General features: G+C 40.0%; 2 protein-coding genes across 10 annotated transcripts in view; one reads left to right on the top strand and one right to left on the bottom strand.

Moving 5' to 3' along the window:
• The window catches only part of AKT3 (AKT serine/threonine kinase 3), a 154,013-nt gene extending 136,058 nt beyond the window's left edge, over positions 1-17,955 (top strand). For all 5 annotated transcript variants that reach the window (XM_040057628.1, XM_040057624.2, XM_040057623.2 and 2 more), the window contains exons 13-14: positions 8,472-8,574; positions 10,603-17,955. In XM_040057628.1, the coding sequence (XP_039913562.1) occupies positions 8,472-8,574; positions 10,603-10,688 (189 nt within the window). In that variant the 3' untranslated portion in view covers positions 10,689-17,955. The remainder of the gene's footprint in view (positions 1-8,471; positions 8,575-10,602) is intronic.
• SDCCAG8 (SHH signaling and ciliogenesis regulator SDCCAG8) overlaps positions 17,138-22,706 on the bottom strand; it is a 104,803-nt gene continuing 99,234 nt past the window's right edge. For 3 of the 5 annotated variants that reach the window (XM_040057616.2, XM_040057612.2, XM_040057617.2), the window contains 2 exons: positions 21,204-21,286; positions 17,138-17,272 (listed from right to left, as the gene is read on the bottom strand). In XM_040057616.2, coding sequence (XP_039913550.1) covers positions 21,236-21,286 — 51 coding nt within the window. In that variant the 3' untranslated portion in view covers positions 17,138-17,272; positions 21,204-21,235. Of the gene's footprint in view, positions 17,273-19,484; positions 19,935-21,199; positions 21,287-22,706 lie in introns of those variants that run through there. The other 2 variants (XM_040057614.2, XM_040057613.2) reach the window with 2 other exon arrangements.

The following is a 22,706-nucleotide window of genomic DNA, read 5'->3' as shown; positions in this document are numbered from 1 at the left end:
AAACACTGAGCCGAAACAGCTTGTGGAGAAAGCAAGTGCTGGGAATTCAACTGGAGCAGTTTTCTCTAAACCCAGTCCTGTTCCTGTAATGATCAACACTTTGGGAATGATTTTAGAAAATGAATTTATCTTACTTGGGAGTGAAACTCAATTCAACTTAAGTTGTTTTATATACAGAAACTGATTTTATCTCAGTATTTCTGTAAGAATTTACTTGTTGCTATAAACCCTTTCTATTTTGATAAAGACTTTTCTTTTTTCCCCAACTGTTTTACATTGTTAATTTGCCACTTGAGCTGCGTAATTTTAAAAGATTGTTCTTTCTCCTTTTTTGCTTTGCTCAAATAAAAGGAAAATGGAAGACATACGACTGAGCAGAATATGTTTATGCTACAATGTCAATGATACAAACTGTTTTTTCAGTTGTTGTTGAACTGGAATTTGAAAAATGTGTGGTTGTTGGTGTGGTAGCTTCTCTGACAAATACCGGAATTGAAATGAAAGCCTGTATATGATGATACAAAATACGGTACTTTGAAATTACTTGATACAAGTGTGATTTTTTTTTTTTCCTGGCAGTATCACAAGGTTTCAAGAAACTCCACAATAAATAATCAGAGCAAGTGTATTAATCAGGTTACTTTATGAGCTCAACCACTGGTTGATTATGTAAGGACATTGTAGAGAAGCACTGTGAGGATAAAATCTAAAAGTACAAGTTGAGGATCTTTCTAGAGTAAAAAAAAAACCCAACAACAAAACACTAAAATCAATAGGATTGCAGTGTGCTAGGATTGGGTGAGGAAAAAAAAGCTGTTACATTATTCTTGCTCTCTTGAAAAACATTTCTTAATTATCTTACATTAGGAATAGAATTTTCAATTCTATGCTGTCTTCAGCATCTTATAGTTAAGAATATATAGATGCTCTTAATTGCTTATGCTGTGATTCTTTCCAGATGAACATGGCAAATATGTTTCAGTCAAGATCTTTTCCGAGCTATTAAAAGGAGGCATTTTGCAGATTAAAAAGAAAAAAAAAAGAATTAAAAGAATTATATAAAAATATATAAATGCCGGCACTTGGCTTTTATGCTCATGGAAGTGGATATGGCTTATTGGAATATTTTAACTAGAGAAACTCTAGTCATTCTTTGTTTACTCTGGACACTGTTGCTTTGAGAAACTAAATTTGCCAGTGAAACATCAACTGAATTTCCTCAGTTGAACAGTTCACTTCAAGGATCATAGGAATTGCTTTTTTTGCACTATTAGCACACTGTGTGTCCTTTATGGAAAAACAAGTCATGAAAATGACTTCTGACAGTGTGCTTTTCTGTTTAATTAAAAATAGTTGTGTTCCTATTTGTTTTAACCTGGCAAACAAAGCAGTTTGCCTGGTTAAAATATCCAGTTGTTCCTTCTGCACACACAGTCTTACACTCTGCAGACTTCAGAGCTGTGCTCTGAAATATAATCCTCAAACATAATATTAAGGTTAATGAACTTTCATCATGTATGTTCATTAGAATGCTTATATGAATATTTTGAGGCATTTTGGTATTCTAAAATAACTCAGAGTATCAAATAAATTTGATTTTTAAGTAGGTTCATTCTATGCTTGCTTCTGTTACTGTTTGTTGTTGGATGTAGAGTCTTCAGCAGTAGGGTCAGTTGATGAAATTGATAGTGGATATAATTATTTGCATTGTAAAAATATTTCACAGTAATTTTGCCTGAGTTTTAAGCACCATGGCACTGTAATTTTCTGGCTCCATTTCAAGAGTTTATTTCTGTTAGAAATGAAAGAACTGAAGTTTACTTTCAGAGTGATGAAAACCAAAAAAATCATGTGTATACTGAGTAGCTGCTGGGTGATAGTTTTGTACATGTGCATGCTGCACTCCTTTGCCTCTAATTTTATCATTTTGCTGGGTTATCACTTTACTGGTGTGATTAGAAACAGAATTATATATCTGTAAACTATTTTATGTATTTTGTGTGACAGACCACAGCTCTGTCAGATCAAATGGAATTATTAGGTTTCTGATACTGCTAAATAGTTAACCTAATTTGGTACTACATAATGACAAAAAAAAATATTGTATGGCACACTGAAGCAGAGAAGGTCGTTGCCTTTAAATGAAAAATGTATAGTAGTTAGCATTTATGATCTGATGTATTTATTTTTGGCAGAAAAAGCATGAGGGCATATGAAAGAGAGCAGCCTGTGCCAGGTTCTTCCTGTGATCATCTCAGCCCTGATGATTTTTTATCTCTCTGCCTGAGTATGAGAAATTGAATAGTTTGGCAAACTCTGAAGACTTCAAAAGCCCATGTACTAAATAAAATATTTGTTTTCTTTTTAGGTCGAATCAGGAAGCTTTTTGAAATTTCTCTGTTTCTCATGTAAGAATTGCTTTAGCATATTTTTATTTGGGTAGCAGACATACACTAAGGTTGTCAGATACTCTATTTAGGGTCTTCCACTGAACAAAAAGCACATGGGCATTACTTAAAAGGTAGAAACTTGGGTATGTCTTCAGGCTTGCAGCTTGAAGCACACGGTAGCCTCGTGGCAAAGGAGCTCCAGACCTTTTAGCGAGGCCTGGCTTTCCTCCTGCATACAATATGGATGAAAGATGAGGAAACCATGTGGAAATTTGGGCTGAGAAACATGTTCTGATGTGTGGTAATACCTCTGATTGTCCCTGAAGAAAATGAGGACGTGCCAGCAAGCGAATCTGTCAGTGCTGAGAAGGGGCCAGGGACAAGCGGCGGCAATGGATGAAGCGGGAGGGCTGGCAGTGATGCCGGCGCTGCTTTTGGAGGCACCTGTCCCACTGTAAGGCAGTAACTTTCAGCAGGAAGCCTGACAGCTGCAAGAAGCTGTTCCTTACCCTTCAGCTGTGGCTACCTTGGTTTACTTAAGACACAAACCCAGCAAATGATGAAATCCCATGATCCGAGTCCTGGGTTCAGGCCTGGCAAAATCTGCAGTATAACTATGATCTTAAATGCACGTTTAAATGCTTTTGTGTATCAGATTTTGAAGGGAAAGGGTAGAAGGTAAATAGGAAAGTACCACCATTTGGTTTTAGGTTGTTGCTATTTGAATCATACTATTTTCATTCAATTATCTGCACTGCCACAAAACCTGCAGAAATCACCCTCGTCGGTTGCTTTTGTGTTGTTGCCATACGAAATTGTAAAAAGCTCAGACAACATCTAACCAGTCTGATATTTTCATTGTGTTTCCACTGATACCTTAAGCTACATGGGCAGACCTAGATGTTGATTGCCACCCTTTTCAGAGCTGCTTGAGTTTACAGGGAGAAAAGTATACGTAAGTGTGTCTGATTCTGAAACTTACGTTGCTGGGGGTTTGTGGTTTCCCTCTGTCCATGGTAACAGCATCATATCCCTTGGAATAGTTTATCTGTGGGTGACCCCACTGGCTGAAGCCAGTTTTCTTGTGGACTTAAGTTCTTCCACCACTGAAATTCCAGGTCCTTCTCCTCCCCCTGCCTAGGACCACCACGTGCAGGGTCCATGGGGTATTCCCAGTTCCCGTCTGTGCTGTGGGTATTGGCTGTGCAGCAAGCTGCCTTCGGGGCCATGTGTGGGGAGGAGCCAGTCCCTACAGGAATGCTTATTACCCTTGAATAATCATCTTGAAGCTCAGCTCAAATTGCCCTCTTTTCCCCGGGTGGAAGCTCTAGTTTGAGGGGTGTGGACAGGTATTCCTCCCATCCATTCAGCCCAATTCAGCTGCAGTCTGTTGGTCAGTGCGATTCTTATGGTAGTGGAATGGCCTGAAGTTGTGTCAGGGGAGGTTTAGGTTGGATTTAAGGGAAAGGTTCATCACCCAGAGCATGGCTGGGCACTGGAACAGGCTCCTCAGGGAAGTGGCCGCAGCACCAGCCTGACAGAGTTCAAGGTGTTTGGGCAATGCTGTCAGGCACATGGGGTGATTCTTGGGAATGGTGTGGTGCAGGTCTGGGACTAGTACATGATGATCTTTGTGGGTCCCTTCCAACTCAGCATATTCTGTGATTCTCTGAAAATTCCCTTTAAATTAAAAGAAGAAATAGCAGATTGGGGTTTTTAAACATCATACATTTGGCAGATTTGGTTTATCACAAATACTTTGAGGTAGCTTCAGCCGCTTTCTATACAACACCAAGACAACACCATTCCTGCTAAATTATCTTTGAGCGAGCAGTGTTACATATTTTCTCTCATACTGAAGTATTTATGTAGTTGTTCGCTAAGTGTGAGAAAGTCTAAGGTGTAGAATCAAGCCTGTACATTCAGTGTACCTACAACAAACACTGTGCTTGCCCCTTTCCTTCCTCTAGGGGTTGGGTGTCAAATTTTCCAGGACTTGAACTGTGGAAAAACCATGGTGTTTCTGCTCATGATGTTTGCCAAATGGAAATGCCATTCACTGGAGATAATGAAAATGCTAAGAATTGGATATTGCTTCTGCTGTCATTTCTAACATCAAGCCTTTGAAATGGCCAGGGCAGATTCAGCTTGACAGATGGATATGAAATTGGATTTTTGTCTTGAACACAAACGCTTAAAGTCACCTAACTCACAATGAGTTTAGACTTTTACTTCTTTATTTGTACAGACACATGCATATCTATGCATATGTGTGTGTGCAATGCATAAACCCAGAAAAACTGTATTTCTGTTCCATAGAGTAAATTGTCAGGAGGTGCAGTTCCCTGTCTGGTTGGAGCATTTTTCAGAACTGAGGCCACTAAAGAAAGAAAATGATCCCATACTGGTTTGGCAGCCAGGACTAAGCAGTGCGATTCTCTTGCAGGCTGGCAAGGCCTGTGCTTAACTTACTTACTGTGCTTATCTTACTCCTTTTGGACACATGTTACTGGATGGGCCTTCTGGTGCTCACGTCCCTCTGGGACTTCTGATTTCTCATGCCAGAAGTGAAGAATAGCTGTGGCAATAGCATGTGGATACTATTTCCTTCTGCAACAAATGTGAAATGTTGCTGGCTGTAGAGTGGCATCTTCATGTTGTGATCATCAGAGTGGTTGTTGATGTTGGGTGTTTCAATCTTTATCATTAAACCTCAGCTTCAGTCTTCCTTGGGATGTATGTGGAAGCTTCTGGAGTGTCACTTCTAAGTGTTCATCTCTGCAGTATTTGCACCTTATTTGTCTTTCTTATGGTTTCATTACAGCTGAAATTTGTGGACATGCTGCTTTCTCTTTTTAAATGAAGTTTGACAACTAAGGACAAAGCAGACATCCCTCCAGAAAGATGATTGCCAAGAATTTACTTGGGGAAGGGGAGGTGTGCCTTTGGTGTCAGCGCAGAGTCTGGAATGGGATGTGCATGAGATTTTAGCCCCAGCTGGTTTAGTGCAGGGGAGGTAGAACAGATGGAAAGGAGGAATCCCCGGTTCTCTGTCCACACAGATGTGTGGGAGGTGGAGGTGATGCTGTGAGGGAAGGAGGCAAAGTGTATGGAAAGGCTGAAGAAACCTTTCTGCTACTTCTGTTCAGCTGTATCTGTGCTTCTTAACCTCAGCTACTGCTTCCACTTTTCCAAAGGTTTTAGGGGATGGTTGGTATACATAAGGGCACAGCCTGGATGGCTGGAGAGTTTCTTTTTGCAGTCAGTGAAGTTTCCAAATGCCTTTAATGTCCAGGATATGAAAGATACTGCTGTAAGATAGATGAATCCTAAAACATCATTGACATAAATTTGCATCAGGCCCTTTTAGTTACAGCCTGGAGTTTCATGTCTTCTACTTGTTTCACTTCCCCAGACAGCTGAACTTCCTCCATCACTGCAGTTTTCATCAGCTGACTTACTGGATGTGATTGATAAAGAGTTTTCTAGTAAGCCTAGCTGCTGAGCATTGAATCGGAGCACCAACTTAAAGAGTTTTGTTTTAATGGTGCTTTTCATACCTGATTAAAATTATTGTAATGAGTTGTTCTTTAAGAGTCACTTAGCACTGTGCTTCTCTTCCTAAAATAATGTTTCCAAAGTATTTTCCATAGCCATTACTGTTTCGGGTAGATGGAGAGAACAAGGCAGTGATTTGAAGTTGTAGCGAGGCTTAATGATCTCAGTGGGTTAAAACCAAAGAAGTAACAAGTCCCTGGATAAACCAGTAGTTAGCCTGTAAGTTTTTGAGAAAGAAACTTGTCATCTAATGCATTTTCCTTTTCCTCTCCAGCAGCACATCCATACACTACTACCTATAATGATCTTACCTTGCCATACCTTTTGTGTTTCATCGACTACCCCAACCTGACTCACAGTTGTTACAGACTGAAGTGAGGGTTTGCTCCTTCTCTTTGCAAAGCAGTTGTAGCGTGAAAGGTCTCAGGTGTAGTTCACAGCAGGGTTAGTTTGTTCTACTGCAGATGTGTGCTGCACCATTGAAAAGACATTGCTTCTTGTCATTGGCTTGAGAAAAAAAAACTTTCCAAAGCTTGTATTTTCATTACTTTAGAATGAAAAGTTTGTTTTGTTTTTTTTTTTTTTTTTTTTTTTTGTTTTTTTTTTTGAAATGGCATTTTCTCTTTCTGACCAGTAAAAAGCATTCCAACCAGGGAATTAGTAAAATTGTTATAAATCTGTTGTCTAATAGTTTTTTTCATATGTAATTTATTGCTGAGATCTGTGAAAGAGTTTTTTATAAAAGGATGTGATGGACACTTGGCCTTGACTAGAATACATTACTTGGCTTCTTGTAATCTTGTGTAGACTTTATTTTTGTGGGGGGTTTTTTGTGTTTTTTGGGGGATTTTTTTCTGTTTTGGAGTTTTTTTCTATTTTTTTTTTGTTGTTGTTGTTGGTATTTTTGAGAGTTTTTTTGGGTTTTTTGAATGTTCTTTTCTCAGATAGAAAAATGAGAATAAAATGGCAATGTGGGATGTTGCTCTGGAATAAGTCTGTTTTTAGGAATTGTGTGGCTGCATTGCTGGAGAGATGTACAACTTTGGAAATCTGCTTTAATAGTGCAGAATTGTTTGGGATAGCCTGGATGCATATAGAAATAATTTTCAAAAAGTGAAGGAATCTGTGCAATAAAATAGAATACTTTCTTTATAAACATTGGATGTAACTTGATTTATACCTGGAAGATTCTTCTGATGTTGTGTTTATACATGTTAGCTCCTTAAGCATGTATTCTACAGTGCCCCAAACTTTTACTTCAAAATACGTCTCTGCTGTTGTACATTTTCCATTCAGGACAATGTAAAGGAAAGCTGAACTTAGTTTTGTAAAAGTATCAATCAGATTTATTGTACTCTGTCAAGTATATGAAGTGATAGATTTCGTTTTGCTTAATAATTGCTTGCACTGTTACTGAAGATCTGGATCAGATGAAATCAGTCCCTTAGTATGTACAGTTCATGTACATCTGTGAATATAGCACCTAGAACTTGGGAAAAGGAGGGAGTTAGCAGCAGTTCCTCCTTCTTCGCTGTGAGGCAAATGACCAAGTTAATTGTTTGGTGTTAGTGTTCTGGAGTTGAGGAGAGAGAATGTGAAACCGGTGAAAACCCCACTCAAGGTGATATCAGTGAACCAGGATATAGCCTGTTGTATTGAAAGGAAAATCAATTGCACTTATTCTCAGGGTGTCTTTTACATTGCATATGAGGAGATAGCACCAAAGGGCTCCTAGGAGAACATTGTCACACCACACCCACACACAATTTGCAGTGTCATCCATACAAAACTGCTGTATTGTTTTTGGGCTGGCAGAATGCAATGTGATATTCCATACTCAGTGTGCCTTCCAGTAAAGATTCATTGGCAGTTCTTTTGGTGGAGAAGGTGGATAGTGAAGCTGCTTCAAAAGAGGGGCAAGGGAGTCCTGCCTGCAGGCTGAGTGGCTACTAGTGATTTGCTGTTGGGAAATCCCACACTGTGCTGTGAAAGCAGTAGCAGGTTTAGATACAGCAACTCCCTTAAGGGTGAACTGCCTTTTTTCAAATGAAAAATGAATTTTCATATCACACAATTCCTTTCAACGGCAAAGATTCCTTCCCACTGAAAAGAAAAACTCCAAACCATGCTTATTATGCTCTGTAGTCTTTTTCTTCTTAGCTGTTTATACCACCCAGTTGTGTTGAAGTATCTAGAGATGCTTTTGCCTGACAGCTATGTGGGTAATTAAATTGGCCTGAATAGTTTCTAGGTAATTATCTTCATGCAGCTCAATTTATCTGCAAGTCATGTGAGAGTGATACTTGGAATTTAGCTTTGTTGTGCTATTGACTGGATTCTGAACTGGTATTTTTGACTCAAATGGGTTCTACCTCATACTGGAAGTCAGAGACTCAGCTGCCTCTCCACAGACCTACTTGCTTGATCTGGGGTGCAGGGAAAGAGAACTTACTTGTTTTCCTGATGCTAATTTGCCTGATTTGAGGTTTAGTAATTTTTTGTTTGTTTCTTGGTGCCTTTCAGCTTGTACCTCCTTTTAAACCTCAAGTGACATCTGAGACAGACACCAGGTATTTTGATGAAGAATTTACAGCTCAGACTATTACAATAACACCACCTGAAAAATGTAAGTCAGAAATGATGCATAAGCATGATGTAACAATATTGTTTTAAATATAGCAGTGTGTAAGTTTTTTTGTGTTTGAATAGAAAAGCTGGTCTCACTGTTACTAGTAGAAGTCTTAGTATGGAAGTGTGTAAGAGTAACTCTCAATGACAGCTTTATTTTTAAGATGCAGTAGTTACAAAGCTTAGAATATTAGATAACTCTGGGTTGGGTTTTGGGGGCATTTTTGGTGTGGGCTTTTTTCTGTTGATTTTGTTTGGAGTTTTTTCATTTGTTTGTTGATTTGGGGTTTTGTTTCTTTTCAAATAAGAGAAGACACCAGCTTCAAGTGTTACTGGTTGGCAGTCAAGGTCCCAGTTCAGCAAAGTAATTGGAACATTTCTTTTAGCATGTGGACAGTGCTGGTGGCTTCAGTGGGCTGTGCAGCTTCAGTAAGATGGGCATATTTTGAAATACTTTGAAGGCAATACCTTGGAAAAAAAAAAGGAATTACTTGAAAATCAAATTTCCTATCAAGTCCTGTGCATCAGCAGGGCTCTTAAAGAAGGTGTTAATGTGGATGTAACCATTGGACTCTGGACCTTGCAAAATTTCTTTATTGAAGTGGATGTGATTTTACCATGATTTGTGTTTTTGTCATGTTGTGTTACACATAAGAATCATGATCTGACCAGCCTAGCCAGGGCTTTACAGTTACTTAATAAGCCAGAGCAGTTAAGATCTTGTTCCTGAGTTCTTAAAGAATTTTCTTTCTAAATGGGTATATTTGAGGGGTTTGTTTGTTTCTTTATTTTGTAGGCTGAGGAAGAAGGATCACTAAAGTAGACAATAAAGCCTTAGTTATGGTTGCTTACCCTTTCATAAAGCAAGCTAATTTTCTGACATTTTAGAATTCCCAGGTTAGCTGCAGTTTTCTGTTCATATATAGATCTAGAGTATTTTCTGGATTTTGCATTTTTGGTGTTTGAATACAATCATAGAAGCATAGAGTAGTTTGGATTGGAAGGGACCGTAAAGTTCATCTGGTTCCAATCCCCCTGCCTTGGGCAGGGACACCTTCCACTAGACCATGTTGCTCTAAGTCCTTAATTTAACTGATTTTAAGTCTTTCTGCTGTGGAAAAAAGAACCCTTTCTTCTCCTGTCTATGTTGATAAGAATTTCTTTGTCTTTGTAACTTGAACAAATTTAACTAAAATTTGGATTAATTTAGGTTCTGTTGGTTCAATATTAGACCAGGATTAACTCTAGGTTTTATGTGTAGATTATATGAAGATAAAAAAGACACAAAATTTTGAAAGGCTGCATATAAATATATTGTTAGACTAACAGTCTCAGCAGGAGTCTTTAAGAATAAGCACTGTTAAAAAGCCATGTGAGAATGTACATCCAAATTCTCAGAGTTAGGTAACATCTGGTGCCTGCTTTCCATTGGCACTGGAGGAATTATGTAAATAAAAATATTTATGAATTTGGCTTATTCCATATTTCTTCTGATCCCAGCAAATACTGTAAAAATAAGTAATTTACTAAAAATAATACCTAAGAATTGAAACACAGAGTACCTGTACGATATGTCCATTTTGTAGCTGCTTTTCCTTTTAACTCCCTTTGAAATGGAGGAATATTTAACTAAATGTACAGTAAGACTATAATTTCCTGAGCTCAGCTCAAGAAATGATGGAAACTGGCTGCCTCAATTGGCACTCGGCTTCTGCGCTGCCAGAGGCTGGGTGTCCTGGCATGTTTGGATTAGCCTAGAAGGGGTAGTTGTGATTGAAGTTCTCAGATGATAGAATAAAATGAACCAAACAATCAGCCTGAAATAAATTGTGACTTTTGGCCATGCTATCATTTCAGTAAGTATCGTTCTGCTGTGTAAACATAAGCTTATGTGCTTAACTGAAGTCTTACTTTAATTTGAGCCTTCAACCTCAGCATTATATTCTGAAAGATGTACTGCCTATCAAGTGAATAATAAAATTTTATTGCAAATATACTGATGTTTTGAACTTCTTCCTTAACACAGATGACGAGGATGGTATGGACTGCATGGACAATGAGAGGCGGCCGCATTTCCCCCAGTTTTCCTACTCTGCAAGTGGACGAGAATAACCTTTTTGTTCTGCTGCTTCACTGTCATCTTAGGTTTATCAGTGAAAATGATTCCTGAACATCACCACCAGTACTAGATACTACTATGATAGCAGGGGCACTTTCAGAGACCATTCCAAATTGAACAAGTTTCTTTCCCAAACCTACCTAAAATCCGTTCTGGTTTTGCATGACGTATGAGATTCTCTCTACTCCGCTCTCCTGCTGTTGCTGCTGCCCACAGTCTCGGTATAATAGCAACGTCAAGAAGTTACTAACAGTTTCTTTGAAGGTAGATGACTTGACTTCAGCACTGTACACTTTGTGAACAAGTAGTCATCTATTTTTCCGCACAGTGGAGGCTAAACAAAAGCCGTGTTGGTCCAGCTAATCTTCTTCCAGAAGATGAATCAAAATTGTAATTAGTCTAAACAGACTAGGCGATAACATTTTCTTGCATCTGTTTGTGCTGGTTAGAATGAGGAGATGTAGAGGTGGTGATGTACATAGGCAAGGTTTCTGTTAGGCATATCATTACTTGAAGCAGGTCTCTGTCATTAACATCTGGCTGGAATTTGTATGGGAAATGTTTGAGAGAAGGACTTAAACTGTTGATATATATAAATATATATATATATATTATTTTTTAATTACTGTTGGATACTACAGAAGAAGCAGAAGGGCTGGGCTCACCCAGCCTGCCACTTAGAACTTCCAGGTTCATGTGCAATCATGGAGAATCAAACATTATACATGCAAGAAATGAAGGCATAAAAGCAGCAGTTGAAGTTGTTCAAGGGGTTTTATAATTTGCACCAGATAACATCTTTTTCATGCTTTTCTCTTTCATTATATGCATCACCTCTGATGGCTGAAGAATGTAGACAGGCATAATGGTATTGCTTTTCACCAAAATGTGTGCACCAAGGTAAACAGGTGTTTGCCTTACTTGTTTTATTCTGAGTTTGTGAATTAGCTTCCTCTCCAGGTGTTTAACTCTGTGTGTTGTTGGTTTTTTTTTTTTTTTTTGTTTGCTTTGTTTTTTTGTTTTTGTTATACTGCAGTAGTATTTATTTTTAGAGATAAGGTTTGTATGTGTCATGTTTGCAAATGCTGCTACATCTTAGAACAGGCTTATAGCAGTTAATTTTGTAATATATGGAAGGACTGTACAAGCTGAAGGGAATAATGCACTTTTCTCCCATGTGGAAATTTTAACAAGGTTCTGAAATTGTACATACTGCTTAGAACCAGATTTTTGTGAATGAAATACTGTCTTTTAACAGTTTGGCAGTGGAGGTGGGGATTTCCAACCTCGTGCCAAAGGGTTAAAAGTGAACAGACAAAAAAAGCTACATCTTGTGCTCCGTTTAGGATAAACATAATGTAAGAGACTGACAGCACAAGAGAAAATGTCTGTTCTAGATGAAGGAATTGCATTTGAACAACAAGACCACAGTGATTACAAGAAAAGCACTTTATTTTAACAATTAAAATAGTAAATTTCTGGGATCAGCCATTCTCAAGGAATATTTGCCCTCACCAAAAGAGTCCCGAAACCCAGCAGGTTATGAGTAACCGTGGTACCTGATTGACTGAATTTCAAACATCACAACAACTGCTCCGCTGATAGGGAAACGTCTTTCAATTTCTGAAGATCTGTATCTAACAGAACATGTGCATAAACTTTAGCTTTGATCTTCAGCAATGATAATCTTAATAATAAACCCTTTGGTGCTAGGAGTTGGGGCGTGATGCGGCGCAGCGACAGAGCGTGCACACCCTTGCAGGCGACATCGGGAACCCCCGACTCCGTGGGATTGTCATTGGGAGTATCTCTGCGTTCAGCTCTTGTTAGCTCCCACAAAGACTGTGATATTGCAGAGTATTCCTGTTTGCGTTGTGTGAGTGAGTAGATGAGTCTGAGAGGAGAGATGTTCCTACACAGATGCCTTAGCCTCTTGATGTGGAAAGTTGAGTGCCCAAGCATGAAGCCCACTGCTGGCAGTGCATGTGCTGGGATGGTCAAGGGGTAGATGGGCATTTTAGCGAGGCAGCTAAAGACGCAGAGTAATTTAGACAATTTTTCATGTTTTGTGTTTTATCTTTAGTAATGGATGGATAATCAGATAGAAATATATCATGATGTATATTCTAACTGCATAGGATTTCACTGTGTCACCCTGTAACACTAAAGGCGCGTAGATGTTGTCCCTGTGCAGAGAGAGAGGAGAGCAGCAAATGTCTTGCAGGTCTGTCCTGGACTGGTGATGTAGAGGTGTCTACACTGGCACAGTGAGTGAGTGAGTGAAATAACCAAGTACTTAACAGACGGGCATTAATTCGTTCTCTGCGAAGGTCTCGTACTCACAGACTGAAACTACAGTGATTCAAAATCTGTGTTACGTGCCTGTGTTTTCTCCCCTGTGTTTTCAGCTTGTAATAGCAATAAGTTTCTTGGCAAAGGGTATCTGCAGCCAGTGGCCCACTGGCTGTGGCTCTGGCCAAAGGCTCCTGGTGGCAGTGACACCCTGTGCTTTGCTCTCCGTTGTGTAGCCAGTTAGTGTGTCGTTTGCAGGAAGGGCCTGGCAGTGAACTTTGAAAACCTTTTAAGACATCACTTTGCATTGCATTGTCTGCCTTCTGAAAGGTCAGTGATCCAGTTTATGATGCAGAGTCAGCAGCCACCTTGTGCTGCCCAGGCCTGGGGGATTCTGTCTTACCGGTGTTAGATGACAGAGAAATGGACAAGCAGTGCTGAAAGAAACTTTTGGAGCTCTTCTTTTGCTGTCTGCAGTTGTGGTTGGATTTGGACAGGAGGTGGTGGCTGGTTGTCTTGGTGAGCCTTCCGAGCACAGTACATTTCAGACCTTGACTCCAGCTTGTACTGACTTCCATGACATACAGTATGCCCTCTTATACTGCAGCCATCTCGGAGGAAATAGGTCATTTCTGTTTGGATTTTGGCAGTTTTGCACACAGCTTCGCTTTCCACACTAATCCATCTTCCAGTACATTCCTGTTGCTTAAAGAACATTTATTCCAGTATCGTTTTACCTTTTTTTTCCATCTTTACTTGCGGCTTCTTAAAGCTGACTGTTCTTGCAGGGGCCATGTGCTTCTCCTAGAGTACAAAAGTAAGGTCTTTCCTTACTAACTGCAGGGTCTATATATTACACCTCAATGTACACACTTTGCTGCTACTGTTTGTACTGTCTACAGTAGAATTTCCTTATCTTGCTCCTGGTAGTGCATTACAGGCAAGCATGAAATGTAAAGTATTTATTTAAATAAAAACCTCTAAATTGGTAATTGAATTACCTCCCTGTAGCTTTAGAGTTTGTGACATTTCTTGACCTTGCTAGTTCTTTCATTAGATCCATGCAAGATCTAGTCATATGGTTAAGGATATTAAGCAGACACGACTACAAACCCAAGAAATCGTATTACTGTTGGTCATACTTAAACTCTTTATTTCCTTAAGTATATGACCCACAAGGATGTGAAATAACTACAAGAAACTGTTTTTGTACACTGTACATCCTTAGTATTTTTACACATATATGATAGGGATGCACATTATTTTCCTTCGTACAGACAGCTTAAATAAAGCACTATGTCAATCTGCTACTTCTGTGTTTTTTAATGCTAATTTGTTCTGGAGGATTGTAAATATATATATATATATATGTTCAAGCTTGCCACAGAGGACGTATTTTTTTATATCTGCACATTACTATTAAATATCTTAGAGGATAAAATTCTTAAGTTGTTTTGTGTCAGAGAAAGAAAAATGGAAATGAGAAGGCTATATTGCAGATTAAAAAAGATTTCTCAAGTTTTGGGTTAAATATTTACTTCATATTTTAAAGTAATTTTATATAGGTTAGATGTTTCAATCCTGAAATGCACAAAAAATTTACTTAATTTCTTCTTACAAGAAAATGTACATCATTATTTTTTTATCACTGTATATATAATGATCTGTGCATGTTTAGTTACAAGTTTTATTTGCTGTGAAGTCCTAGTGATAACTGTAACTCGCTGTGACATATTGCAGATACTGGGTGAACAGTTTCAGCTTGTAAATGATAAAGTTACAGTATTGTCAAAAAAAAAAAAAAAAGTTTTTATGACTAAGCAAAATGTATCTGTGCTTTGGACCGAGGCTGTTTCCATACAGGTGTTTCCTGTTAACTCTATGAGATGTATGTCACTTATAAAAGTAAATTTGGGTTATACTTTTGAAGATACGCTCCTATCAGAACATCCACCATTTAAGTGATTTTCAGCTGATGAAATTCTTGGCCTCATATCCCACAGCTAGGCGATGTTTGGGCAAAGAGAGGGAAGAAAGGGAAGGTGGGATTTGCAGGGCACTGCAGAATGGGACTCTTTGAAGCTCACGGGCTGGTCCAGGGCTGTTTGCACCAGCCAATCTGGAGGGCTGAGTGTCCCTAAAGCAGTCCGTCATCCGGGTTTTCTCACGGTTTTCTGTTCTCTGATGTGAATGCTTCTCAGGAATAGAGGTGCTTCATCCAGGTCTCAGGTTTTTTTTTTCTTTTTTCTTTTCCTCCTTTTTTTTCCTCCCCCACCTTGTAATACGAAAGAACATCGTGGATACAGCCACCCACCAGTCAGTGACCAGGACTCTCTGGTCTGGCTGCATCCCGTATTGTGGAATCACGCTTTGTGTGCTGACCTGGATTTGATCATCAGGTCTGATACTTGTAAGCTTTGTCAAACCAAGCATTTAGTGCTTAAGTAGAAGCAGGGGAAGGTGAGGAGGGATATGAGACAGGTAGGCCTGCTGCTGTAGTGACTTTCTAATTGCTACAAAGTAGAGTAACTGCTGCAGGGGAAGTTATTCCTTGTAGACTCCCAGCAACACAGTAGTTGCACCTATGCTGGGATGAGTATGAAAAACCTACTTCAAAGTATCTATACTGGCAGCCCAGGACCCTTTGTTGAAATCAGACTCGTACATGCACGTGGGTGGTTGGCAGTGGGGCCCTGCATGTGGCCACCAGAAGCCACCTGGTAGGTGAGGCAAGTCCAGAAAGGTTGAGGGCCCCACTGTGCTCCAGGGTCTCAGTGAAGCCTAAGTGTCAGGAAAAGGTGCCTGAGTTCCTTTGCACATGTAGCCTATAGGCACTGTCTCCTATTTAAACCAGACTTATGCTGTGGAATAATAAAAAAAAAATGTTGAAGTTTGCTTTTTCCTACATTTATAAATGTATATTCTTAACTGTGTAACCATCGATAAAGTAGTGACACTTAAAAAGCTGTCAGCTTGATTACTGTGAAAAACCCCGAGTTTGACTAGAGAGGGCTTTCTTTCAGCAGCTTTTTCTTTTCCCTAAAGACCTGAGGCCTTTCTCAGCACGCTCAGTGTCATATCCGTGAAGCTGTTCAGGGAGGCATTCAGATGTGTTTGGCAGTTTTATATGGCAGGAAATTGAAATAGGGAGGAAAAATCACTTTGATGTTAGGGCTGTACCACTAATAATTCTTAAAATATAAGAGAAAGAAGGATTGTGTTCCACACCCAATAGTAATTTATTGCATGTGTTGTTACTCTTATTTTTGTTATGTTTTCCGTGTTCATGCTGGCTGAAGTAGCTTTATCGCTGGGGAACTGTTCTTTGTGCTTTTTTCACCCCCTTTATCAACTACATTGAAAAAAATAGATGTAGAAACTTTTCTGTGTGTAGCTTATCCTACACTAGATAGCAAAATCCTCTGATAAATTCTTTCTCAAACAGTTGGGTATTTGAAAAGTAACCTTGAAAAACATGAGTGCACAATTAACCAGAAAAAAAGCCCTCCACATATTCTGAGTTCAGTAATTTGAAGCCAAGTTCAGCTGGTGCCCTGAATACATGCTGGTGGAAAAGTCCAGTTTCACCACCTCAGCTTGGAGCCCAGCACCTCTTGTTGTGGCTCCTCTGCAAGGGCTCCTTTCTCTTAAAGGCCTTGCTCAGTGAATGTTTTAAAGAGGAACCTGACACATGGAAATTCCTCCACATTAGATGGAATATTTCTCAATCTTAACGCTTTTCTATTAGTAAGTAGTTGTCGGAGCTCTCACTTTTTATATAAAAGTGAAAAATATCCTGTTGAATAAAGTTCCCAGGTATATTCTGGTACTGAGTTTGTAAAAAGGAGGGCAGTGTACATGTGCAGCACTTGCAAACAGCCCCCTTCTCCCTCCTCCCCTGCACATGCTTTCCCTTGAATTCAGAAGGACAGAACAAGGAACCTAGTGATCCTATTAGGTTTATTGATATTTCAGCCTGTAAATAATATAGAGATGTATGTTCAATTATGAAAATAGATAAAAACATTTTATAAAAATTGTACAAATTATTGACATACACACCATGTAATAGCTATTAAAACTGGCTTGCAAGCCTGGTCTTTTCAGAAAAGTCTCGGCTGTCATCCTAGAAAGTTTGGTAGGCTGGTAAGGCTTCAAAATATTTGTGATTCTGTAGTTAAAACCAAATAGAAACCAGCTGAAATGAGCTAGCAAGTGTGCCTGTTTTCTGCAGAGGTGTCTTTGGGTGAGCCTCAGACAAGTTTCAGCCAGGTGCTGAGCAGACCTGAAAGATAAAAGGAAGAGATGGGTAGTCTGTATGGCAGTGCCTGTGTTTCTCATTTGTGTCACGTCAGCCTGCAGGCAAGTTCTTAGAAGAGAAATAAAAACTGGTTAAGACTGCAGTAAGGCAGAGTAAACAAGTACAGTTTCAAAGCCTGCATTTCCTGTGGGCCTGCTGTCCTCACCTCTTTCTAAGCTCAGAAGTCTTACAGGTAGCAAGAACAAGAGATAACTGATTTCTAAAAAACAGGATCTCCATGAGCTTTTGACATGGCGCCTGTTTAGCAGTAAATAAGTGAGCTCTTGTTTTGGGGCACGTCTAAGATCCTGCCCCTTCTCCCTTCCAAGAAGAAGATGGCAGGGTTTTGCCAGAGGGTGATTACTGTGCAGCGTTCAGCGTGTGTCTGGGGTGGGCAGCTGTAGGAAAACAGGAAACTGTTGCCTTGGTGCCGGTAGGAAACCTCTGGTGGGAAGGCTAATTCGCAGTTTTGAAGCTCTTGCATAGCTGTTGTTTGTGCTTCCTCGGTAGCACTTAAGGACTGAATTGAGCAAGACATCAAACTATTTGGAGCTGGGGGAGCTACCTCGAATTAAGCCACTGCAGTGCTAAAAATTGAATTTAAGAGATGTACATGACCTCAGAAATAAAAATAAACTTTCTACTTTGGCTGGTTTTGCATTAGAAGACTGAAGGGTTTTGTTTTTTGTCCTTCCCCCGCCTCGGTTGGTTAGGCTGAATTAAAGAAAATTCATGAAGCTGCAGGTCCTTAAAGAATTAAAAACAGTAACATGGTAACATTTCTCCCCCAAAATACATGCACCAGCACCAACTGATACAGTTGTATCTGTGACCAGTGCAAGGATTTATGGCAATGGAAAGCCTTGGGGCATAAATTCCATGTCAGTGCCTGGGTAGTGACAACCAGAGGAAACCTACTCTGTGCTGCAGGGACCCTCAACATTAGAATATGGGCAGAAGCTTAAAAGGACCCCAAACACTCAACTCCTGAAGAAGTCCCCTGGAAATTTCTGTTGTGTCTTTCCACACCACAGTTACCCAGTGTTAATGCTTTGTGAGATGCAGAACCTCAGCTTGACTGATGAAGTGGGCAAATCTCCTGATTCCAGCCTGGCCTGGACCTCTTCACAAAGCAAGCACTGATCCTGTCGGTCTCTGTACCCTACTGTCCAAGGGCCCAAGTATTAAAGCTGTCATTTAAGGTGTGCTGTTCTCTAACAAAATGGGCACAACTGTCACTGTCACATTCAGGTAATTGGTAAACAAGTTGGTTACTGGGCAGTCAGGGGTAGGGGCCTTTCTTGTCTTAGTTTCTCCTCCTCCCAAGAATATTTTCATTTTCAGTGCAAAGAACTCTGCAGCACACGGTGCCCAGGTTCCTCTGGACACTCCCTCCTTACCTCAGTGGCATCTGCCTTAACAGGGTGGTTGGTATTAGAGTTACAAGTTGGAAGGAGAGGAACCACAGATGCCTGACTGGTTTATTTTATTGCTGCCAGCTATACTGGGAGGAGGGAAGAGCAACTGACTTCCTGTTCGATTAGAAAGCACGCAGGTGGCTTCGGTGCCTCAATCCTCCCTTGCATGGCTATAAAACCCAAGGTGGAACTCTCAGGAGGGCCAGGCTCAACTCCTCAGCTGGTGCCCAGCTTTGTCCAGTAGCCAGACACTGGACGGGAGGTATGGGACTCCCACAGCTGCAGATTTGCAAGCACTGAGGAGCTGAATACTTGAAGCCTCATGTCAGGGCAGTCAGACATCAAACAGAGGTCTATCTTTATCCCTTCCTCTCGCAGTTTAACTTGCATCACTTCTGGTTAAACTCCATCCAAGCAGAAGCGCAGATTTTCATCTGCTTAAAAAAACCCCGGGACAACACCCACCATCCCCCATCTGTGGACTGTGTGGCTGCTACAAACACCTGGCAGAGGCAGCATCTTTGTGCATTAAGACTACACTAAAACAAAAGCTCTCTCCCAACAACCAAAGCAACCGTCAGGTCTCCTGAGGTTGAGGGCCATTGTAAGGTTCAGAATCACTTTTGGCAGCAGAGATGGATGACCTACCTGTTTGCTGGAAACAAGGCTCCCCTTCTGTGATATATAATAAAAAATAAAAAGCAAACAGGGCACTTGGGAGCACTGCTGCATTAACTGCTGGACCTCACTGAAAATTTATGCTGACACAAGAAAGGAAAGAAAACCTCTGCTCCAGAACAGCTGTAATTCTGACAGTGCCTCCCGCTGAGCGACGGGCGAGGACGGGAACACAGGCACGGGTGAGTGTAGTGTAACTTCCTCTGAGAAGGAGGGTGATCAGCTCACAGACACGCTCACTGTGACAAAGACATCTGTAAGGAGGGAGGGGAGAGCTTGAGTGGCTCAGCCATACGGAGAGCACAGGGAGAGTGCGGGTTCCTGGCCAGGGAGGGGCTGGCTTGCAGGAGGAGATCTTCACGGGGAAGTCAGAGCAGCAGCACAGGATGACAGCCCTCGCTGGAAGTAATCCTCAAGGTCCAAATCCTGCCCGTCTGTGCTCTCAGTGGCTCAGCTGGCCAGCAACCCCTTCTGGCAGCCAGGGTCTGTGAAGGGATTATCCACCGGCACAAATACTTCTTTCTGTCAAACTGAGGACACCGAGGCGGATCCTGCGAGAGAGGCATCCCAGCTCTCACAAATACACTCGTGCCTGCTGGGGAGTGCTGAGGTTTCCAGCAATCTCTGTTTAGATGTTTGTTTGCTTTCTGTGCACATTTATTTAGTATTCTGTATTTCATGCCTGTGAAGGAGGGCTATTAAGCATCTCTTATCCTCCTGCCTTAGGGTGAGTTCCAATATACAAGAGACTTTCAAAGGTAGAAATTCCCAACCTGTGTGTTCAAAAAACTTTCAAAATGGGAGGTGTAAATCCCATTTAAAATTTCATTACCAGGGCCTGAATATGCTCATGTGGCCTCTAAAGGAATGCAGCAGTACAGCAGGATCAGGTACTTTTATGATTTCTTTTCCTTCACTTTAAAACACTGAATTTTCCTTACAGTTCCTTACTCATTTTCTTGAAAATGAGTTTTCAAGAAAAGCAGGCTCTCAACACACATGAATGTAGCTGAATTTAAAAGAGATTTTTTTTTCTTTCTGCTGTCTTCCCCCCATACAACAAACACATAACACTAGAAATAAAAACTACAGTGGAAGTAACCTGGCTTTTGAAAATAAATCGTATCAAGGCTCAGGGTTTGTTAGGGTTTGTTGACTAAGTCAGCTAGATTCAAGTAAATGATGCAATTTTAAATTCTTTAAACTTTAGAAGTTTAGTAAATCTTACAAGGCAATAGGAACAGCTATAGCTATGTTGCATTACTGTAACTTGGACAGCACCACTCGAAATACAAATATTTCTTTCAATGTGACACTAACTGCTGTGATTTATTACAAAAACAGTTGCAGCCTTTCTAGAGGGATAGGGATGATTCAAGCTTCCTCAGACAGAAAATACTGGAAGCAACAAAATTAAGCATTCCAAATCAAAAGGCAAACACCTAGTGACTATCCACACAAAAAGTACCTGGGTTAAATCTGAGATGATTCAGAAGTTCCCACCTAGCTAAGAGTTGTACATCCCCCTTTCCCTTCAACTTACATATTTAAGATTTTTTTTAAAAAAATTCTATTAGGCAAACCTGTCTTCACTATGGGAGTGCTTGTCCTTAAATGTTAAGTGCTTAAATAGGAAAAAAAATCAAAGCACAAAAAGCTTTGACAGTTTCAAACCCAAAAATGTTTCAAACACTTCCTTCTTCCTTTTGTCTTTAAGTGTTTGCCAGATTCAACTCACATCTGCAGATAGTTTTAGTCTTGCTCTCCTTTCCTCTCCCACCCCCAACTCTATATATAGGATATAGAAAAAAATTACCTACTTCTTCTCATTTCTCTTTATCCATCCAGGTTTTTACTTCATTCCATCTGTGTCCTGTTTGAGATCTGCATCCCATTTTTTCCCCTGAAATATGCAACTGCAGTTACTGGAGGCTTGTGTTCCAAGATACAACAGCACATTTAGGTTAGCATTATTTTACATCATCTTTAAAAGATTAGGTAATGGTTGGTTGCTTCCACCTCCCTCCATGCCACTGCCCCCCTCCAAAGAACCTCCAAAAACTTGGTTAACTGTGAAGGAGAACTGTTGGACAATACAGTAAAATGTGGAATATGAGGTCACTTCAACCTTTGATCAACCCTGACTCTTCAATTGTTTGGTTTTAGTATTTATTTCTATACTAACTACAGGCATCTTTCTGCAAAGAGCTTCCCTTTATGGTGAACTGTTCTTCAGTTTCCTTAAAACAACTGTCTGATATTCCAAGCAGCTCTTTCGGGCTGAATTACAGTTCCCAGAGAACCACCATTGCTTTAAATAGCTGCAAATAGATTTTTAGGGCTCATTTTGTAATAATTTTTAATATAATTCTTCTTTTCTGAGTGTTCTCAAAAAGTGTCCTCTGGAGCACAATTGACTTGTAATGAACATAAAAAGAAGGCAGCTTTTGCCAGTCAAGTCTTGATAGAAGTGTAGTATTTGAATGATTTTTTCCCCTTTTGTATGATTTTTGTACTTCTGCCCAACTCCATAAAAACACAATCACTTCCAGATAAAACAGATTATCAATAACAAAATCCCTGTGGACCATGTAAAAGCTGTTCACATTACCAAGAGTGCTTTTCTTAAAGCAAAACTTTTAATTTCTTTTGGGAACAACCACCTCCTTAACCTCTCTTATAGAGAGAACACTATGGCTGCCCTAAAATTTGCCAGTAGTTACTACATGCTGATAACCTTACACTGTCCTAAGCCACCGAGTGTTGCTAGAACAGGAAGTCCTGTAAAACTGAACACATGGACATGATTAGGAGCTTAACAAAGTATGGATTTTATTCTCCTAGGTTAAACATTTACTGACTTCTACAGATAAAAAGCCTACAAAAATAGTATGATTTAAGTACTTTCAAGTTCTAAGCCACTTCACGTTGTGTTTACTGCTCGGTGTGCTACTAAACTAAATTTCCTACACTGAAAGTCCTTAGTTACATGATTAAGCGAACTCCAGCTATCCTAGGCAAACTCAAGAGTTTGAAAGTTAGAAATATTGTAATTTGCTTTGTGACTGAGTGAATACACTAATTCAACCTAGAGTTTGATTATCTGATAGTTTTACTGAAAACCTCATTCTGTTCACTCACTCAGTGCTGTGATTAATGATCAGGCAAGATTCATTGTACATTCACCATCTCACACCTGGGTGCATGAATCACAAGAACATCTTGAGTTGAAAGAGACCCACTGGGATCATCAAAGCTCAACTAGTGGCTCTGCACAGGACAGTCCCAGGAGTCTCACCACGAGTGGTCATTGAGCAGCAAAA

Source organism: Hirundo rustica, chromosome 3, assembly GCF_015227805.2.
Source record: "Hirundo rustica isolate bHirRus1 chromosome 3, bHirRus1.pri.v3, whole genome shotgun sequence".
NCBI classification, from domain to species: domain Eukaryota; kingdom Metazoa; phylum Chordata; class Aves; order Passeriformes; family Hirundinidae; genus Hirundo; species Hirundo rustica.
Note: the sequence above shows the minus strand (reverse complement) of the source record. Positions and strands in the feature narration are given on the sequence as shown.